The sequence below is a fragment of the Pseudophryne corroboree genome, chromosome 1 (genome assembly GCF_028390025.1).
Source record: "Pseudophryne corroboree isolate aPseCor3 chromosome 1, aPseCor3.hap2, whole genome shotgun sequence".
NCBI classification, from domain to species: domain Eukaryota; kingdom Metazoa; phylum Chordata; class Amphibia; order Anura; family Myobatrachidae; genus Pseudophryne; species Pseudophryne corroboree.
In genome coordinates, this window is record NC_086444.1 from 754,581,059 (window position 1) to 754,600,640 (window position 19,582).

The 19,582-nt window shown below is 45.6% G+C and overlaps 1 protein-coding gene across 3 annotated transcripts in view; it reads right to left on the reverse strand.

Annotated features, from left to right (window-relative positions):
• The window catches only part of ABCG2 (ATP binding cassette subfamily G member 2 (JR blood group)), a 449,463-nt gene that overhangs the window by 15,169 nt on the left and 414,712 nt on the right, over positions 1-19,582 (reverse strand). For all 3 annotated transcript variants that reach the window (XM_063916996.1, XM_063917005.1, XM_063917014.1), the window contains 4 exons: positions 3,389-3,471; positions 2,769-2,858; positions 1,422-1,546; positions 605-759 (listed from right to left, as the gene is read on the reverse strand). In XM_063916996.1, coding sequence (XP_063773066.1) covers positions 605-759; positions 1,422-1,546; positions 2,769-2,858; positions 3,389-3,471 — 453 coding nt within the window. The remainder of the gene's footprint in view (positions 1-604; positions 760-1,421; positions 1,547-2,768; positions 2,859-3,388; positions 3,472-19,582) is intronic.

Consider the following 19,582-nt stretch of genomic DNA (forward strand, 5'->3'; position numbering starts at 1 on the left):
CACCAAATCCCTTGGTTTTCTGTCACCCTAATACTTACTTCAGTGTCATCTGCTGATGCAGCCATGTTAATATATCCTGAACATGTCCTATATTGTCTTAAACTGTAAGTCACTGTTTTCTTATTTTGCATATTTATTTATATACTCTGTAATTGGGCGCTGTGGAACCCTTGTGTCACCATATAAAGAATAATAATAATGATTAGCACACAGTGGGGTACAGGTTTCCAGCCTTAACAGTATGGAAATGTCGTTTTTTTCTTTTCTTCCCACAGTGTATTAGTATGCATTGGCGGTGTATAAGTAAGCATTGGAAACTTGTGGCTAATTGACTCGCCTCCAGTGTGTATTTAAATAACATGTTGTATAAATGTGTTTTTTGCAAAAAATGTGTTTTTGCAATAGAATGAATTGTAATACTTTTCTATTATGCTATTCCATGTCCGCAAACACATCACTTCCCAGTGTCGGAACTCTGCTAGATATGTCAGCCTGATGCCTGTATACTGTAGTTGGAAGCTGCCTGTATTCCCGTATACTGCAGTCCAGGTGTACATCATACAATACTCCTTAGCAGGAATGGCATTAAAGAATGTACACTCACAATCATAAAGACGAAGCATATAGTCATTAGAAGGTTGGCGACAGCAACTACATCTTGTCCAGCTGCTATAGCTAGAGCCATAGCCGTGGCAGTGTAGGAGAGCATCATCAAAGTGAACATCATGGTGAAGAAACACCCTACGGTGGGTTTATATCCTGAAGAAGAAAATAAAAATATATAGTGAACAAACAGAGGATATATATTCTAGACACACAGGCAGTGAGAAGTAAGTGGAAATTGCAGGCTCCCACTGGCCACAGCCCATCACCAGCACTTTGTATGGGGATGTAGATTTCTCTATCAGAACAAATACACTATCTACACCAACATACTGTATATTAGATTTCACAGTACATTTACCTGTCCCTGTCCCTTTGCTTACCTACAAATATTCCTGTAATGTACACAAAACACAATGGGGCCAATTCAATTGTTTTTTTTTTGCAGCTGACACTAGATGGCACTCGAATGCAGCAATTCAATTGGTCTGCCATTGAGGTCTAACAGCTGCGGAGGACACTTTTTTTTCTCACCGCCTCCTAAGGTGCGAGAAAAAACGTGTGCAAACGCAGCACTTTGGGCATCCAAATGAGATTTTGGACACCCAAAGCAGGAGTTTAGATGGGTTAAGCCATTTTAGGCGGCTAAATCCAGTCTGTTTGGGCGCGACATGTGCGATATGCATGTGCGCCCATACAGCAATTGAATAAAGACAATTGTTTGTGCATCTAAACACTCCCGTTTAGACGGAATTTTTAGACTCCCAAAACAATTAAATTGGCCCCAATGTGTAATGTTTGTTCTGCAATATACTTACCAATCATGAAATAGATAACGCAGGTAAAAATAATGCTTGGCAGTGTCCTCATGGGAAGCAGATCTCCCAGCAACTTGGAGACGAAGTAAGATGATAATCTGTAGTAACCACTAATGTACTCGTGTCTGAAGGAAAAGAGGAGGATATAGATAATTATTAGTAGATAACAGGTTTCGTTACTTCTGTACGGAATATCCCTAAATAGATATGTAAAGAGGTTTCTAATCTAGCACACTTAAGTAAAAGATACTCTTGGGGGGTTATTCAGAGTTGTTAGCAAACCAAAAAAGTTAGCAATCGGGCAAAACCATGTTGCACTACAGGTGGGGCAGATGTAACATGTGCAGAGAGAGTTGGATTTTGGTGGGTTATATTGTTTCTGTGCAGGGTAAATACTGGCTGCTTTATTTTTAAACTGCATTTTAGAGTTCAGTTTGAACACACTCCACCCAAATCTGCACATGTTACATCTGCCCCACCTGCACTGCACATGGGCCCTCATTCAGAGTTGTTCGCTTGGTAAATTTCTTCGCATCGCAGCGTTTTTCTGCTTAGTGCGCATGCGCAATGTTCGCACTGCGACTGCGCCAAGTAAATTTGCTATGAAGTTAGGATTTTTACTCACGGCTTTTTCTTCGCTCAGGCGATCGTAGTGTGATTGACAGGAAATGGGTGTTACTGGGCGGAAACAGGCCGTTTTATGGGCGTGTGGGAAAAACCGCTACCGTTTCCGGAAAAAACGCAGGAGTGGCTGGAGAAACGGGGGAGTGTCTGGGCGAACGCTGGGTGTGTTTGTGACGTCAAACCAGGAACGACAAGCACTGAACTGATCGCAGATGCCGAGTAAGTCTGAAGCTACTCTGAAACTGCTAAGAAGTTTGTAATCGCAAAATTGCGAATACGTCGTTCGCAATTTTAAGATGCTAAGATTCACTCCCAGTAGGCGGCGGCTTAGCGTGAGCAACTCTGCTAAAATCGCCTTGCGAGCGAACAACTCGGAATGACCTCCATGGTTTTGCCCAATTGCTTACTTTTTTGGTTTGCTAACAACTCTGAATAACCTCCTTAGCCTTTCTGAGCACACCTCTGTTTGGTGTCCAACCACAGTGGCCATGTCAATTCCAAGGACAATGTTTATGAACTTTACTGTGATTTTCTCAGATAAGTTCAAAAGGACAATTTTATTAACGAATGGCGTGGTGGCTTAGGAAATACATTGAGATGTTAAATATGTAAGTTTGTATGCCAGAAAGAAAAACTGAGCCGCTAGCAACATACCAAAGTACATACAGTACACTAATGGTCAGAGCACATAAAACACACTTTCCAGGATAAAAGCTCACTCACATGAATATTTTCTTCTCCACAATAAAGAGCTCTATGGCTGACACGCTGCTGAAACACTGGTTTGTAGTTATAAAAAACAAAGAGCCCACCCTGTAAAGATATATAAAAAGTATAGTTATTACACACATGGGGAGCCTTGTTTATCCCCATTTATGTACCGTTTTGCAGATTAGTGAACATTTGCTATGATCAGTGTGTATCTGGTGTAAGGCATCAAGATAACACTCATTTCTAGAATATAGTCTGTGGTCTAATTGTCAGGATGGCAATATTATTCAAACAAAACTCACTTCTTCCTTGGAGATCACTCGCTAATCTAACATTGTTTAACTCTTCATTAGACCGTCCACTTTGTTCATAAACAAGGAACAAAATCCTCATAAATAAGCTCCTCCCCCAAATCTAGCTTCATTAATGTGTGTCAAACCCATATCTTCCCCCAAGTCGGCTATCACCTACTTTCCCTAGATAATGGTGACCAGAATAGGTTTGGCCTGCCAATAAGGCCTTATTACAGAAACACCCTGGAGCCGGCAAAATACGCATGGCTCAATTTACCACAGATGCCAAATTTTGCTAAATTATCTGTGTGTGCTTTATGTTTAGGTATAGTGACCAACCTGTTTTGAATTCCATTCTCATCTTCTTTCACGCCAAAGAAAATGGCTCCGACAATAAGGGAGAGAATAAGACTAACCATTACCTGCACAGACAAGTAGGAAACACAAAAATACTTATTAAATGAACATATGGCAAACAAGCTGCAAGAAGTTTACTATTATAAAGTCTGATGTCATATCATAAAATATACAAAGTAAAGACGGGATACAAACATAAAACATGTTTTTATTTTACTACTTAGGGGGTGTGAGGGGTACTATTATGATCATTTAAGAGCACTGGGGGTTCTATTGCAAATGGACTCTTATTATCACAATGACACAAAAAAGACTGACACGCAGTGCATGGTCTCCACACGGAGAGCCAAATAAAGGTAGACTACTTATAAATGCAAATACAGGTTGAGTCTCCCTTATCCAAAATGCTTGGGACCAGAGGTATTTTGGATATGGGATTTTTCCGTATTTTGGAATAATTGCATACCATAATGAGATATCATGGTGATGGGACCTAAATCTAAGCACAGAATACATTAATGTTTCATATACACCTTATACACACAGCCTGAAGGTCATTTTAGCCAATATTTTTTATAACTTTGTGCATTAAACAAAGTGTGTCTACATTCACACAATTCATTTATGTTTCATATATACCTTATACACACAGCCTGAAGGTCATTTAATACAATATTTTTAATAACTTTGTGTATTAAACAAAGTTTGTGTACATTGAGCCATCAAAAAACAAAGGTTTCACTATCTCACTCTCACTCAAAAAAGTCCGTATTTCGGAATATTCCGTATTTCGGAATATTTGGATATGGGATACTCAACCTGTATTACAGCTTGGCAGTGCACAACAATGGCTAACCAAGTTCACAGGAATTTGAAATTTCGAAGATAGTGGTTTCAATTAATCAAATAAATCCAAACATTATATTCTGTATGCAGATGATACTCAACTCTACCTATCCTCTGCAGATTTGCCACCACTGTGTTGGTCCACATTACAAAGATCTTTCTGCCACTTTATCTCATCTCACCACCTCAAACTTAGGGCCTAATTCAGAGGCGATCACTGCAACGGCAGCGATCTTACTCTGAAGCCTTTTGTGCAGAGCGCACTGCACGTGCGCACCCAGTGAGATGCAAAAGCATGGTGCGATCGCCTCTGCCTGATTGACAGGCAGAGGAGGTCACGGGGTTGTAGGGGGCGTTCCAACGGCAGGGGGGGGTGCGGTTTGGACAATGCAGGCGTGTCCGCACCGTTGCTTGGGTGGGCTACAGCGGCTGTGTGACATCACACGCAGCCGCTGCGACTGAAAATATGGCAGGCAGGGAGCTACTCGGCGGGTGCGAAAGCATCGCGCCGTGCGATACTTTTGCACCTGTGCGGGGAAGGGGGTAGGGCCTGACATGCAGGGCAGACTAGCCCTGTGCTGGGCATCCCCCCGCACGTCAAAGTATGTGATCGTAGAGATGCTTATTTTAGCATAACTATGACCAGCTCTGAATCATCCACTTAATATTTACAAAAGACAGCTAATAATATTTCCACCAGCCTATAGTAACTACCCACCTGATATCGCTATCATGATTGATAATCGGACAATCAACCTTATCCCTCAAGTCCGCTGTCTAGGTTTCATCCCGTTTCATACATGTAAAAAAATAAGAATTTACTTACCGATAATTCTATTTCTCGTAGTCCGTAGTGGATGCTGGGGACTCCGTCAGGACCATGGGGAATAGCGGCTCCGCAGGAGACAGGGCACAAAAATAAAGCTTTAGGATTAGGTGGTGTGTACTGGCTCCTCCCCCTATGACCCTCCTCCAAGCCTCAGTTAGGATACTGTGCCCGGACGAGCGTACACAATAAGGAAGGATATTGAACCCCGGGTAAGACTCATACCAGCCACACCAATCACACCGTATAACTTGTGATCTGAACCCAGTTAACAGTATGACAAACGTAGGAGCCTCTGAACAGACGGCTCACAACAAATAACAACCCGATTTTTTTGTAACAATAACTATGTACAAGTATTGCAGACAATCCGCACTTGGGATGGGCACCCAGCATCCACTACGGACTACGAGAAATAGAATTATCGGTAAGTAAATTCTTATTTTCTCTAACGTCCTAAGTGGATGCTGGGGACTCCGTCAGGACCATGGGGATTATACCAAAGCTCCCAAACGGGCGGGAGAGTGCGGATGACTCTGCAGCACCGAATGAGAGAACTCAAGGTCCTCCTCAGCCAGGGTATCAAATTTGTAGAATTTTGCAAACGTGTTTGCCCCTGACCAAGTAGCAGCTCGGCAGAGTTGTAATGCCGAGACTCCCCGGGCAGCCGCCCAGGATGAGCCCACTTTCCTTGTGGAATGGGCCTTGACAGATTTAGGTTGTGGCAAGCCTGCCACAGAATGTGCAAGTTGAATTGTGCTACAAATCCAACGAGCAATCGTCTGCTTAGAAGCAGGAGCACCCATCTTGTTGGGTGCATACAATATAAGCAGTGAGTCAGACTTTCTGACTCCCGCCGTTCTTGAAATATATATTTTCAATGCCCGGACCACGTCCAACAACTTGGAATCCTCCAACTCGTTAGTAGCCGCAGGCACCACAATAGGCTGGTTCAGGTGAAACGCTGACACCACCTTAGGCAGAAAATGAGGACACGTCCGCAGTTCTGCCCTGTCCGTATGGAAAATCAGATATGGGCTCTTATATGATAAAGCCGCCAATTCTGATACTCTCCTGGCTGAAGCCAGGGCCAGTAGCATGGTTACTTTCCATGTAAGATACTTCAGCTCCACCGATTTGAGCGGCTCAAACCAATGGGATTTGAGAAAATCCAAGACTACATTAAGATCCCACGGTGCCACTGGGGGCACAACCGGGGGCTGTATATGTAGTACTCCTTTTACAAAAGTCTGGACTTCAGGAACTGAAGCCAATTCTTTCTGGAAGAAAATCGACAGGGCCGAAATTTGAACCTTAATGGACCCCAATTTGAGGCCCATAGACAATCCTGTTTGCAGGAAATGTAGGAATCGACCCAGTTGAAATTCCTCCGTGGGGGCCTTCCTGGCCTTACACCACGCAACATATTTTCTCCAAATGCGGTGATAATGTTGTGCAGTCACCTCCTTCCTGGCTTTTACCAGTGTAGGAATGACCTCTTCCGGAATGCCTTTTTCCTTTAGAATTCGGCGTTCAACCGCCATGCCGTCAAACGCAGCCGCGGTAAGTCTTGGAATAGACACGGTCCCTGCTGAAGCAGGTCCCGTCTTAGAGGTAGAGGCCACGGATCCTCCGTGAGCATCTCTTGAAGTTCCGGGTACCAAGTTCTTCTTGGCCAATCCGGAGCCACTAGTATCGTTCTTACTCCCTTTTGCCGTATAATTCTCAGTACTTTTGGTATGAGAGGCAGAGGAGGGAACACATACACTGACTGGAACACCCACGGTGTTACCAGAGCGTCCACAGCTATTGCCTGAGGATCTCTTGACCTGGCGCAATACCTGTCCAGTTTTTTGTTGAGGCGGGACGCCATCATATCCACCATTGGTTTTTCCCAACGGTTCACAATCATGTGGAAGACTTCTGGATGAAGTCCCCACTCTCCCGGGTGTAGATCGTGTCTGCTGAGGAAGTCTGCTTCCCAGTTGTCCACTCCCGGAATGAATACTGCTGACAGTGCTATCACATGATCTTCCGCCCAGCGAAGAATCCTTGCAGCTTCTGCCATTGCTGTCCTGCTTCTTGTGCCGCCCTGTCTGTTTACGTGGGCGACTGCCGTGATGTTGTCCGACTGGATCAACACCGGCTGACCCTGAAGCAGGGGTTTTGCCAGGCTTAGAGCATTGTAAATCGCTCTTAGCTCCAGTATATTTATGTGAAGAGACATCTCCAGGCTTGACCATACTCCCTGGAAGTTTCTTCCTTGTGTGACCGCTCCCCAGCCTCTCAGACTGGCATCCGTGGTCACCAGGACCCAGTCCTGTATGCCGAATCTGCTGCCCTCTAACAGATGAGCACTCTGCAACCACCACAGAAGAGACACCCTTGTCCGTGGCGATAAGGTTATCCGCTGATGCATCTGCAGATGCGATCCGGACCATTTGTCCAGCAGATCCCACTGAAAAGTTCGTGCGTGGAATCTGCCAAATGGAATCGCTTCGTAAGAAGCCACCATCTTTCCCAGGACTCTTGTGCATTGATGCACAGACACTGTCCCTGGTTTTAGGAGGTTCCTGACAAGTTCGGATAACTCCCTGGCTTTCTCCTCCGGAAGAAACACCTTTTTCTGAACCGTGTCCAGAATCATTCCCAGGAACAGCAGACGTGTCGTCGGGGTCAACTGAGATTTTGGAAAATTCAGAATCCACCCGTGTTGTTGCAGCACTAGTTGGGTTAGTGCTACTCCGTCTTCCAGCTGTTCTCTGGACCTTGCCCTTATCAGGAGATCGTCCAAGTAAGGGATAATTAATACGCCTCTTCTTCGTAGAAGGATCATCATTTCGGCCATTACCTTGGTAAAGACCCGAGGTGCCGTGGACAATCCAAACGGCAGCGTCTGAAACTGATAATGACAGTTTTGCACCACGAACCTGAGGTACCCTTGATGTGAAGGGCAAATTGGGACATGCAGGTAAGCATCCTTTATGTCCAGGGACACCATAAAGTCCCCTTCTTCCAGATTCGCTATCACTGCTCTGAGTGACTCCATCTTGAACTTGAATTTTTGTATGTACAGGTTCAAAGATTTCAGATTTAGAATAGGTCTTACCGAGCCGTCCGGCTTCGGTACCACAAATAGCGTGGAGTAATACCCCTTTCCCTGTTGTAGGAGGGGTACCTTGACTATCACCTGCTGAGAAAACAGCTTGTGAATGGCTTCCAATACCGTCGCCCTGTCTGAGGGAGACGTTGGCAAAGCAGACTTTAGGAACCGGCGAGGGGGAGACTTCTCGAATTCCAACCTGTAACCCTGAGATACTACCTGCAGAATCCAGGGGTCCACCTGTGAGCAAGCCCACTGTGCGCTGAAATTCTTGAGTCGACCCCCCACCGTTCCTGAGTCCGCTTGTAAGGCCCCAGCGTCATGCTGAGGGCTTTGCAGAACCCTGGGAGGGCTTCTGTTCCTGGGCAGGGGCTGCTTGCTGCCCTCTCTTACCCCTTCCTCTGCCCCGAGGCAGATATGACTGTCCTTTTGTCCGCTTGTTCTTATAGGTACGAAAGGACTGCGGCTGAAAAGACGGTGTCTTTTTCTGTTGGGAGGGGGTCTGAGGTAAAAAAGTGGATTTTCCGGCAGTTGCCGTGGCCACCAGATCCGATAGACCGACGCCAAATAATTCCTCCCCTTTATACGGCAATACTTCCATATGTCGTTTGGAATCCGCATCACCTGACCACTGTCGCGTCCATAAACTCCTTCTGGCAGATATGGACATCGCATTTACTCTCGATGCCAGAGTGCAAATATCTCTCTGCGCATCTCGCATATAAAGGAAAGCATCCTTTAATTGCTCTATAGTCAATAAAATACTGTCCCTATCCAGGGTATCAATATTTTCAGTCAGGGAATCCAACCAGACGACCCCAGCACTGCACATCCAGGCTGAGGCGATGGCTGGTCGCAGTATAACACCAGTATGTGTGTATATACTTTTTAGGGTAGTTTCCAGTCTCCTATCCGCTGGATCCTTGAGGGCGGCCGTATCAGGAGACGGTAACGCCACTTGTTTTGATAAGCGTGTGAGCGCCTTATCCACCCTAGGGGGTGTTTCCCAGCGCGCCCTAACCTCTGGCGGGAAAGGGTATAATGCTAATAACTTTTTTGAAATTAGCATTTTTCTATCTGGGTTAACCCACGCTTCATCACATACATCATTTAATTCCTCTGATTCAGGAAAAACTACAGGTAGTTTTTTCACCCCCCACATAATACCCCTTTTTGTGGTACTTGCAGTATCAGAGATATGCAAAGCCTCCTTCATTGCCGTGATCATATAACGTGTGGCCCTACTTGAAAATACGTTTGTTTCATCACCGTCGACACTAGATTCAGTGTCTGTGTCTGTGTCTGGGTCTGTGTCGACCGACTGAGGTAAAGGGCGCTTTACAGCCCCTGACGGTGTCTGAGACGCCTGGGCAGGTATTAACTGGTTTGCCGGCCGTCTCATGTCGTCAACTGATTTTTGTAATGTGCTGACATTATCACGTAATTCCATAAACAAAGCCATCCATTCCGGTGTCGACTCCCTGGGGGGTGACATCACCATTATCGGCAATTGCTCTGCCTCCACGCCAACATCGTCCTCATACATGTCGACACACACGTACCGACACACAGCAGACACACAGGGAATGCTCTTATCGAAGACAGGACCCCACTAGCCCTTTGGGGAGACAGAGGGAGAGTTTGCCAGCACACACCCAAGCGCTATAATATATATGGGAACAACCTTATATAAGTGTTGTTCCTTATAGCAGCTTAAATATATCCAATATATCGCCAAAAAATGCCCCCCCTCTCTGTTTTACCCTGTTTCTGTAGTGCAGTGCAGGGGAGAGTCCTGGGAGCTTTCCTCACAGCGGAGCTGAGCAGGAAAATGGCGCCGTGTGCTGAGGAGAATAAGCCCCGCCCCCTATTTCGGCGGGCTTTCCTCCCGTAGATTTAGATAACTGGCATGGGTTAAATACATACATATAGCCTTAATGGCTATATGTGATGTATTCTTTTGCCATAAGGTATTAAAATATTGCTGCCCAGGGCGCCCCCAGCAGCGCCCTGCACCCTCCGTGACCGCTTGGTGTGAAGTGTGTGACAACAATGGCGCACAGCTGCAGTGCTGTGCGCTACCTTCATGAAGACTGAAGAGCCTTCTGCCGCCTGTTTCCGGACCTTCAATCTTCAGCATCTGTAAGGGGGGTCGGCGGCGCGGCTCCGGGACGAACCCCAGGGCGAGACCTGTGTTCCGACTCCCTCTGGAGCTAATGGTGTCCAGTAGCCTAAGAATCCAATCCATCCTGCACGCAGGTGAGTTGAAATTCTCTCCCCTAAGTCCCTCGATGCAGTCAGCCTGTTGCCAGCAGGACTCACTGAAAATAAAAAACCTAAAAAACTTTTTCTAAGCAGCTCTTTAAGAGAGCCACCTAGATTGCACCCTGCTCGGACGGGCACAAAAACCTAACTGAGGCTTGGAGGAGGGTCATAGGGGGAGGAGCCAGTACACACCACCTAATCCTAAAGCTTTATTTTTGTGCCCTGTCTCCTGCGGAGCCGCTATTCCCCATGGTCCTGACGGAGTCCCCAGCATCCACTTAGGACGTTAGAGAAAAACATCTAAAATACGCCCCTATCTTACACAAGACAATAGAAAAACTGTAATCCACGCACTCATCTCCCGCTTTGATTATTGCAATAGCCTCCTTACTGGTCTTCCCCAAACCAGACTCTCACCACAACAATCTAATTTGGATGTAACTGCAAGGGCGATCTTCCTCGCTAAATGTTCATTGTCTGCTGATCTGCTATGTCAGTACCTCCATTGGTTACCTGTATTCTACTGATTTCAAAATAAAATACTATTAACCAAGCTACACAAACATACATCTCATTGCTATCTCAAAATATCCCCCAAGTCAACCCCTCCGCTCAGCATAAGATCTGCATCTCCCATCCACATGTATTACCCGCTCTCATTCACGGTTACAGGACTTTTTTGGGCTGCACCAACTTTGTGGAATGCCCTCCCTTGCACAACAAGACTTCAGACAAACTAATCAAATTCCAGAATTACTCACATAACCTCCATTAACTATTCTACCTAATTACCTCCCCTCTACATAGTTCACACGTAATTTTACATTTTTCTCTTTCTACACTCACACATCCCACTGACCCTAGGCTAACATTGCTGTGTAACTGGATGATACAGCCCATAAAGAACCTCTGCAATCTGACTGGACCAATATGCAATATGTAGCACCTATCCTTGTGTATCAGTGCCTATTTCCCTATAGATTGTAAGCTTGTTACCAGGGCCATCTTATCTCTCATTGGGGGGGAATTCTAATGGTTGAAAGTCAGTTGTGTTTCTGGTTTCTCCTGTCTATAAAGGGCCCCATACACTAGGCCGATTATGCCCGATTTCAGCCCAATTCGGGCATTCGGACCGATATATTGGGTGAAATCTGGCATTTTCGATGTGCTTTTCCCCTGATCCGATCCGATGCGCGTTCCCGTGAGCATCGGATCAGATCCCCCTAGATCCGACATATCACGAGTGCTGCACTCGTGATATGTCGGATCCCGCAGTAAATAGATAGGATAGTAAAAGATACATCGTATGCAAAAAAAAACTGCATACGATATATCTAATACTGTCTTACCAACGGGGATCTGCCGGGAGGTTGGACGAAATCTTATACGACATGACGGACCGTCATGTCGTATAAGTGTATGGGGCCCTTTAGATAGGAAAAAACAGACACCCAACTGACTTTTCAAACAACTGAATATCCCCCAGTGTGTCTGTTATAACGCAGTCTATAACCCAGTGTTCCGAATTGTAACGCGCAGTGTAATATGCTGCCACTATGTAAGTAAAAGTATGTAAACATGGTAAGATAAATCTGTATGCTTTTTATTATATAGTCAAAATCTTAAGGAAAGTTAGTGCACATCTCAAGGTGTTAGCCACCTTGCAATACCGATTCGATCCCGATGCGCACTCCCGCGGGGTCCGTATAGTAAGGCTAGATAGACTGTGCAGGCAAGTCAATTTATCTAGTGTACTATCTAGTACAGTGTAGTGGGAAAAATATTCCTATAGGGGGTAATTCCAAGTTGAACGCAGCAGGAATTTTGTTAGCAGTTGGGCAAAACTTATTCACACAGTGGGGCAGATGTATTAACCTGGAGAAGGTATAATTAAGTAATAAACCAGTGATATGTGCAAGGTGATAAAGGCACCAGCCAATCAGCTCCAATATGTAAATTAACAGGATCTGATTGGCTGGTGCCTTTATCACCTTGCACATATCACTGGTTTATCACTTCCTTATGCCTTCTCCAGGTTAATACATCTGCCCCAGTGTTTCTTCAAGGTGTTTTTCTTGTTGTTGAATATATATTGACAAAGTAAAATCTGTTACAGGTTGAGTATCCCATATCCAAATATTCCGAAATACGGAATATTCCGAAATACGGACTTTTTTGAGTGAGAGTGAGATAGTGAAACCTTTGTTTTTTGATGGCTCAATGTACACAAACTTTGTTTAATACACAAAATTATTAAAAATATTGGCTAAAATTACCTTCAGGCTGTGTGTATACGGTGTATATGTAACATAAATGCATTCTGTGCTTAGATTTAGGTCCCACTGCCATGATATCTCATTATGGTATGCAATTATTCCAAAATACGGAAAAATCCGATATCCAAAATACCTCTGGTCCTAAGCATTTTGGATAAGGGTTACTCAACCTGTACAAAGTATAGTCAAAATTGTCAGTCAAAATCGTACATAGACAAAATCTCAAGCACAGATAGTCAAAATCTGTACAATCTGTGCTATCTGGGCTCTGGGGGAGTTCAAGGGAAATTGCATAGTCAAAATCGAACACAGCAAGGATCTCACCGTGTGTACACACCTTAACTGTTATTAAATAATAAATAAACAATGATAGTAATCACACAGCAGAAAAATATCCAATATCTGAAAACTACTAGGCAAAGCTTAAAAAAGCTTTAAACACTTAAAATATAGCTCACAGCATAGCATTGTCTGTATGTGATCAAGTGGCAATGATACAAAGGAACTAGCAAGGAGATTAGGCGATTACATTAAACGCTTTGACCTTTTCTGACAAATGCACTGTACAAAGGTGGGTAAAATATTTTCAAATTATTATCAGGCTGATCGTTTAAGTGAAAGCTGTAAAGATGTATTAGCTCCTAATTCCCAAATCTTTGGGGATAAGTGGGACTGCATTACTAAGAACCCGCCGAAAAGATCAAGGGGCACAGATTAATTAGCCATTAAGCCAGTTGTGGTGGAAAACAAGGATCATATCAGAACCAATTTCAGCTGGATAAGATGAAATGGTGTTAACGAACTGTGTACCACGCTTAGAAAGCTTTGGAAATCCAGCACTAATGAGATGTCGGAAACATTAAAGAGAAAGAAGGGTGCACACATTACAAAATGAGTTAAGACAATGAATGCCAATTACGTGGGAGCTAAGTCTTGTCACAAGTTTTTGGATGCAAGATAGTAATCAATGTATTAAAGGCATTATGGGAACTTTGCTAATAAACAGATGTCTATGTCTATATACTGTATGTGTTACCATTTATTCATCTGTTTACAGATAAATATATTGCAACTCTGTAGCTTTAATACATAGAATACTTTAACCAATCTTATATTAACTACTACTGTGTGCAAGCCACATTATTTCTCAATACAGGACAAACTACAAACTGTGCTATAGATGACCTTATTTGTAAATAATAAAGACTTTATAACAAGCAAGGGGATTTGATAACACACAAGCGACAAATAAAAGGCTGGAAGGGAGATATTTGGGTTGACAAAAACAACCAGTTGGTCAGTAAGGAGACGGAGGACATGTGATACAAGTAAAAATATGTTTACGATACGTCCATATAATGCACCCAGTAATAAGGAGGTAACTGCATATGACTGTAACCAGGCTGCTGATTTCTCAGTAGATTTAATGGTTAAAAGGAAACCCTGAAACTTGCACAATGTAACTTAAATTCAATGAATGGAAAAGCAAAATGGACAATTGCTACCTAGACCTGGAAAATAAATGTAAAATCTGTGCAAAAAAAAATAAGAATTTACTTACCGATAATTCTATTTCTCATAGTCCGTAGTGGATGCTGGGACTCCGTAAGGACCATGGGGAATAGCGGCTCCGCAGGAGACTGGGCACAAAAGTAAAAGCTTGAACTAGCTGGTGTGCACTGGCTCCTCCCCCTATGACCCTCCTCCAAGCCTCAGTTAGGATACTGTGCCCGGACGAGCGTACATAATAAGGAAGGATATTGAATCCCGGGTAAGACTCATACCAGCCACACCAATCACACCGTACAACCTGTGATCTGAACCCAGTTAACAGTATGATAAACGAAGGAGCCTCTGAAAAGATGGCTCACAACAATAATAACCCGAATTTTGTAACAATAACTATATACAAGTATTGCAGACAATCCGCACTTGGGATGGGCGCCCAGCATCCACTACGGACTATGAGAAATAGAATTATCGGTAAGTAAATTCTTATTTTCTCTAACGTCCTAAGTGGATGCTGGGACTCCGTAAGGACCATGGGGATTATACCAAAGCTCCCAAACGGGCGGGAGAGTGCGGATGACTCTGCAGCACCGAATGAGAGAACTCCAGGTCCTCCTCAGCCAGGGTATCAAATTTGTAGAATTTAGCAAACGTGTTTGCCCCTGACCAAGTAGCTGCTCGGCAAAGTTGTAAAGCCGAGACCCCTCGGGCAGCCGCCCAAGATGAGCCCACCTTCCTTGTGGAATGGGCTTTTACAGATTTTGGCTGTGGCAGGCCTGCCACAGAATGTGCAAGCTGAATTGTACTACAAATCCAACGAGCAATCGTCTGCTTAGAAGCAGGAGCACCCAGCTTGTTGGGTGCATACAGGATAAACAGCGAGTCAGATTTCCTGACTCCAGCCGTCCTGGAAATATATATTTTCAGGGCCCTGACTACGTCCAGTAACTTGGAGTCCTCCAAGTCCCTAGTAGCCGCAGGCACCACAATAGTCTGGTTCACGTGAAACGCTGAAACCACCTTTGGGAGAAATTGAGGACGAGTCCTCAATTCTGCCCTATCCGTGTGAAAAATCAGGTAAGGGCTTTTATAAGATAAAGCCGCCAATTCTGAGACACGCCTGGCTGAAGCCAGGGCTAACAGCATTACCACCTTCCATGTGAGATATTTTAATTCCACAGTGGTGAGTGGTTCAAACCAATGTGATTTTAGGAACCCCAAAACCACATTGAGATCCCAAGGTGCCACCGGGGGCACAAAAGGAGGCTGTATATGCAGTACCCCTTTGACAAACGTCTGGACTTCAGGCACTGAAGCCAGTTCTTTTTGGAAGAAAATCGACAGGGCCGAAATTTGAACCTTAATGGACCCTAATTTTAGGCCCATAGACAGTCCTGTTTGCAGGAAATGTAGGAAGCGACCCAGTTGAAATTCCTCTGTAGGGACCTCTTTGGCCTCACACCACGCAACATATTTTCGCCAAATGCGGTGATAATGTTTCGCGGTTACATCCTTCCTGGCCTTTATCAGGGTAGGGATGACTTCTTCTGGAATGCCTTTTTCCTTCAGGATCCGGCGTTCAACCGCCATGCCGTCAAACGCAGCCGCGGTAAGTCTTGGAACAGACAAGGTCCCTGCTGGAGCAGGTCCTTTCTTAGAGGTAGAGGCCACGGGTCCTCCGTGAGCATCTCTTGAAGTTCCGGGTACCAAGTCCTTCTTGGCCAATCCGGAACCACGAGTATAGTTCTTACTCCTCTCCTTTTTATGATTCTCAGTACTTTTGGTATGAGAGGCAGAGGAGGGAACACATACACTGACTGGTACACCTATGGTGTTACCAGAGCGTCCACCGCTATTGCCTGAGGGTCCCTTGACCTGGCGCAATATCTGTCTAGTTTTCTGTTGAGACGGGACGCCATCATGTCCACCTTTGGTTTTTCCCAACGGTTTACCATCTCTTGGAAGACTTCTGGATGAAGTCCCCACTCCCCCGGGTGAAGGTCGTGTCTGCTGAGGAAGTCCGCTTCCCAGTTGTCCACTCCCGGAATGAACACTGCTGACAGTGCTATCACATGATTCTCCGCCCAGCGAAGAATCCTTGCAGCTTCTGCCATCGCCCTCCTGCTTCTCGTGCCGCCCTGTCTGTTTACGTGGGCGACTGACGTGATGTTGTCCGATTGGATCAATACCGCCTGACCCTGAAGCAGGGGTTTTGCTTGACTTAGGGCATTGTAAATGGCCCTTAGTTCCAGAATGTTTATATGAAGAGATGTTTCCATGCTTGACCACAAGCCCTGGAAATTTTGTCCCTGTGTGACTGCTCCCCAGCCTCTCAGGCTGGCATCTGTGGTCACCAGGATCCAATCCTGAATGCCGAATCTGCGGCCCTCTAGTAGATGAGCACTCTGCAGCCACCACAGAAGAGACACCCTTGTCCTTGGCGACAGGGTTATCCGCTGATGCATCTGAAGATGCGATCCGGACCATTTGTCCAGAAGATTCCACTGAAACGTTCTTGCATGGAATCTTCCGAATGGAATCGCTTCGTAAGAAGCCACCATTTTTCCCAGGACCCTCGTGCACTGATGCACTGACACCTGGCCTGGTTTTAGGAGATTCCTGACTAGCTCGGATAACTCCCTGGCCTTCTCCTCTGGGAGAAACACCTTTTTCTGGACTGTGTCCAGAATCATTCCTAGGAACAGGAGACGTGTCGTTGGAATCAGCTGCGATTTTGGAATATTTAGAATCCACCCGTGCTGACGTAACACTAACTGAGATAGTGCTACTCCGACTTCTAACTGTTCCCTGGACCTTGCCCTTATCAGGAGATCGTCCAAGTAAGGGATAATTAAAACGCCTTTTCTTCGAAGAAGAATCATCATTTCGGCCATTACCTTGGTAAAGACCCGAGGTGCCGTGGACAATCCAAACGGCAGCGTCTGAAACTGATAATGACAGTTTTGTACTACAAACCTGAGGTACCCGTGGTGAGAAGGGTAGATTGGGACGTGGAGATAAGCATCTTTGATGTCCAGAGACACCATATAGTCCCCTTCTTCCAGGTTTGCTATCACTGCTCTGAGTGACTCCATCTTGAATTTGAACCTCTTTATGTAAGTGTTCAAGGATTTTAGATTTAAAATTGGTCTCACCGAGCCGTCCGGCTTCGGTACCACAAACAGCGTGGAATAATACCCCTTTCTCTGTTGTAGGAGAGGTACCTTGATTATCACCTGCTGGGAATACAGCTTGTGAATGGCTTCCAACACTGCCTCCCTGTCGGAGGGAGACTTTGGTAGAGCAGACTTCAGGAACCGGCGAGGGGGAGACGTCTCGAATTCCAGTTTGTACCCCTGTGATACTACCTGCAGAATCCAGGGGTCCACTTGCGAGTGAGCCCACTGCGCGTTGAAATTTTTGAGACGGGCCCCCACCGTGTCCGAGTCTGCTTGTAAAGCCCCAGCGTCATGCTGAAGACTTGGCAGAAGCAGAGGAGGGCTTCTGCTCCTGGGAAGAGGCTGCCTGGTGCAGTCTTTTTCCTCTTCCTCTGCCCCGGGGCAGAAATGAGTGGCCTTTTGCCCACCTGTACTTATGGGAACGAAAGGACTGAGTTTGAAAAGACGGTGTCTTTTTCTGCTGAGAGGTGACCTGGGGTAAAAAGGTGGACTTTCCGGCCGTTGCCGTGGCCACCAGGTCCGATAGACCGGCCCCAAATAACTCCTCCCCTTTAAACGGCAATACTTCCATATGTCGTTTGGAATCCGCATCCCCTGACCACTGTCGCGTCCATAACGCTCTTCTGGCAGAAATGGACATAGCACTCACTCTTGATGCCAGGGTGCAAATATCCCTCTGTGCATCACGCATATATAGTAATACATCCTTCAAATGCTCTATAGTTAGTAATATACTGACCCTATCCAGGGTATCAATATTTTCAGTCAGGGAATCCGACCACGCCACTCCAGCACTGCACATCCAGGCTGATGCGATTGCTGGTCGCAGTATAACACCAGTATGTGTGTATATACCCTTCAGGATATTTTCCAGCCTTCTATCCGCTGGTTCCTTGAGGGCGGCCGTATCAGGAGACGGTAACGCTACTTGTTTAGATAAACGTGTGAGCGCTTTATCTACTCTAGGGGGTGTTTCCCAACGCGCCCTAACCTCTGGCGGGAAAGGGTGTAGTGCCAATAATTTATTAGAAATTAGCACTTTTTTATCGGGGGAAACCCACGCTTTATCACACACCTCATGTAATTCATCTGACTCAGGAAAAGCTACTGGTAGTTTTTTCACTCCCCACATAATACCCTTCTTTGTGGTACTTGTAGTGTCAGAAATGTTCAATGCCTCCTTCATTGCCGTGATCATGTAACGTGTGGCCCTACTGGACATTACGTTTGTCTCCTCACCGTCGACACTGGACTCAGTATCCGTGTCTGGGTCTGTGTCGACCCACTGAGGTAACGGGCGTTTTATCGCCCCTGACGGTGTCTGAGACGCCTGGACAGGCACTAATTGATTTGTCGGCTGTCTCATGTCGTCAACAGTTTTTTGTAAAGTGCTGACATTGTCACGTAGTTCTTTAAATACAACCATCCAGTCAGGTGTCGACTCCTTAGGGGGTGACATCACTAATACAGGCAATTGCTCTGCTTCCACATCATTTTCCTCCTCATACATGTCGACACAATCGTACCGACACCCAGCACACACACAGGGAATGCTCTGATAGAGGACAGGACCCCACTAGCCCTTTGGGGAGACAGAGGGAGAGTTTGCCAGCACACACCAGAGCGCTATATATATATATATATAGGGATAACCTTATATAAGTGTTACTCCCTTTTATAGCTGCTGTTTATAATTTAGCTGCCAATAGTGCCCCCCCTCTCTCGTTTTTACCCTGATTCTGTAGGGACTGCAGGGGAGAGTCAGGGAGCCGTCCTTCCAGCGGAACTGTGAGGGAAAATGGCGCTTGTGTGCTGAGGAGATAGGCTCCGCCCCTTCACGACGGCCTTATCTCCCGCTTTTTTCTGGAAAACTGGCAGGGGTTAAATACATCCATATAGCCCAGGAGCTATATGTGATGTATTTCTTTTGCCATCCTAAGGTATTTCTGTTTTTATTGCGTCTCAGGGCGCTCCCCCCCAGCGCCCTGCACCCTCAGTGACCGGAGTGTGAAGTGTGCTGAGAGCAATGGCGCACAGCTGCAGTGCTGTGCGCTACCTTAGTTGAAGACAGGAACGTCTTCTGCCGCCGATTTCACCGGACCTCTTCGTTCTTCTGGCTCTGTAAGGGGGCCGGCGGCGCGGCTCCGGGACCCATCCAGGCTGAACCTGTGA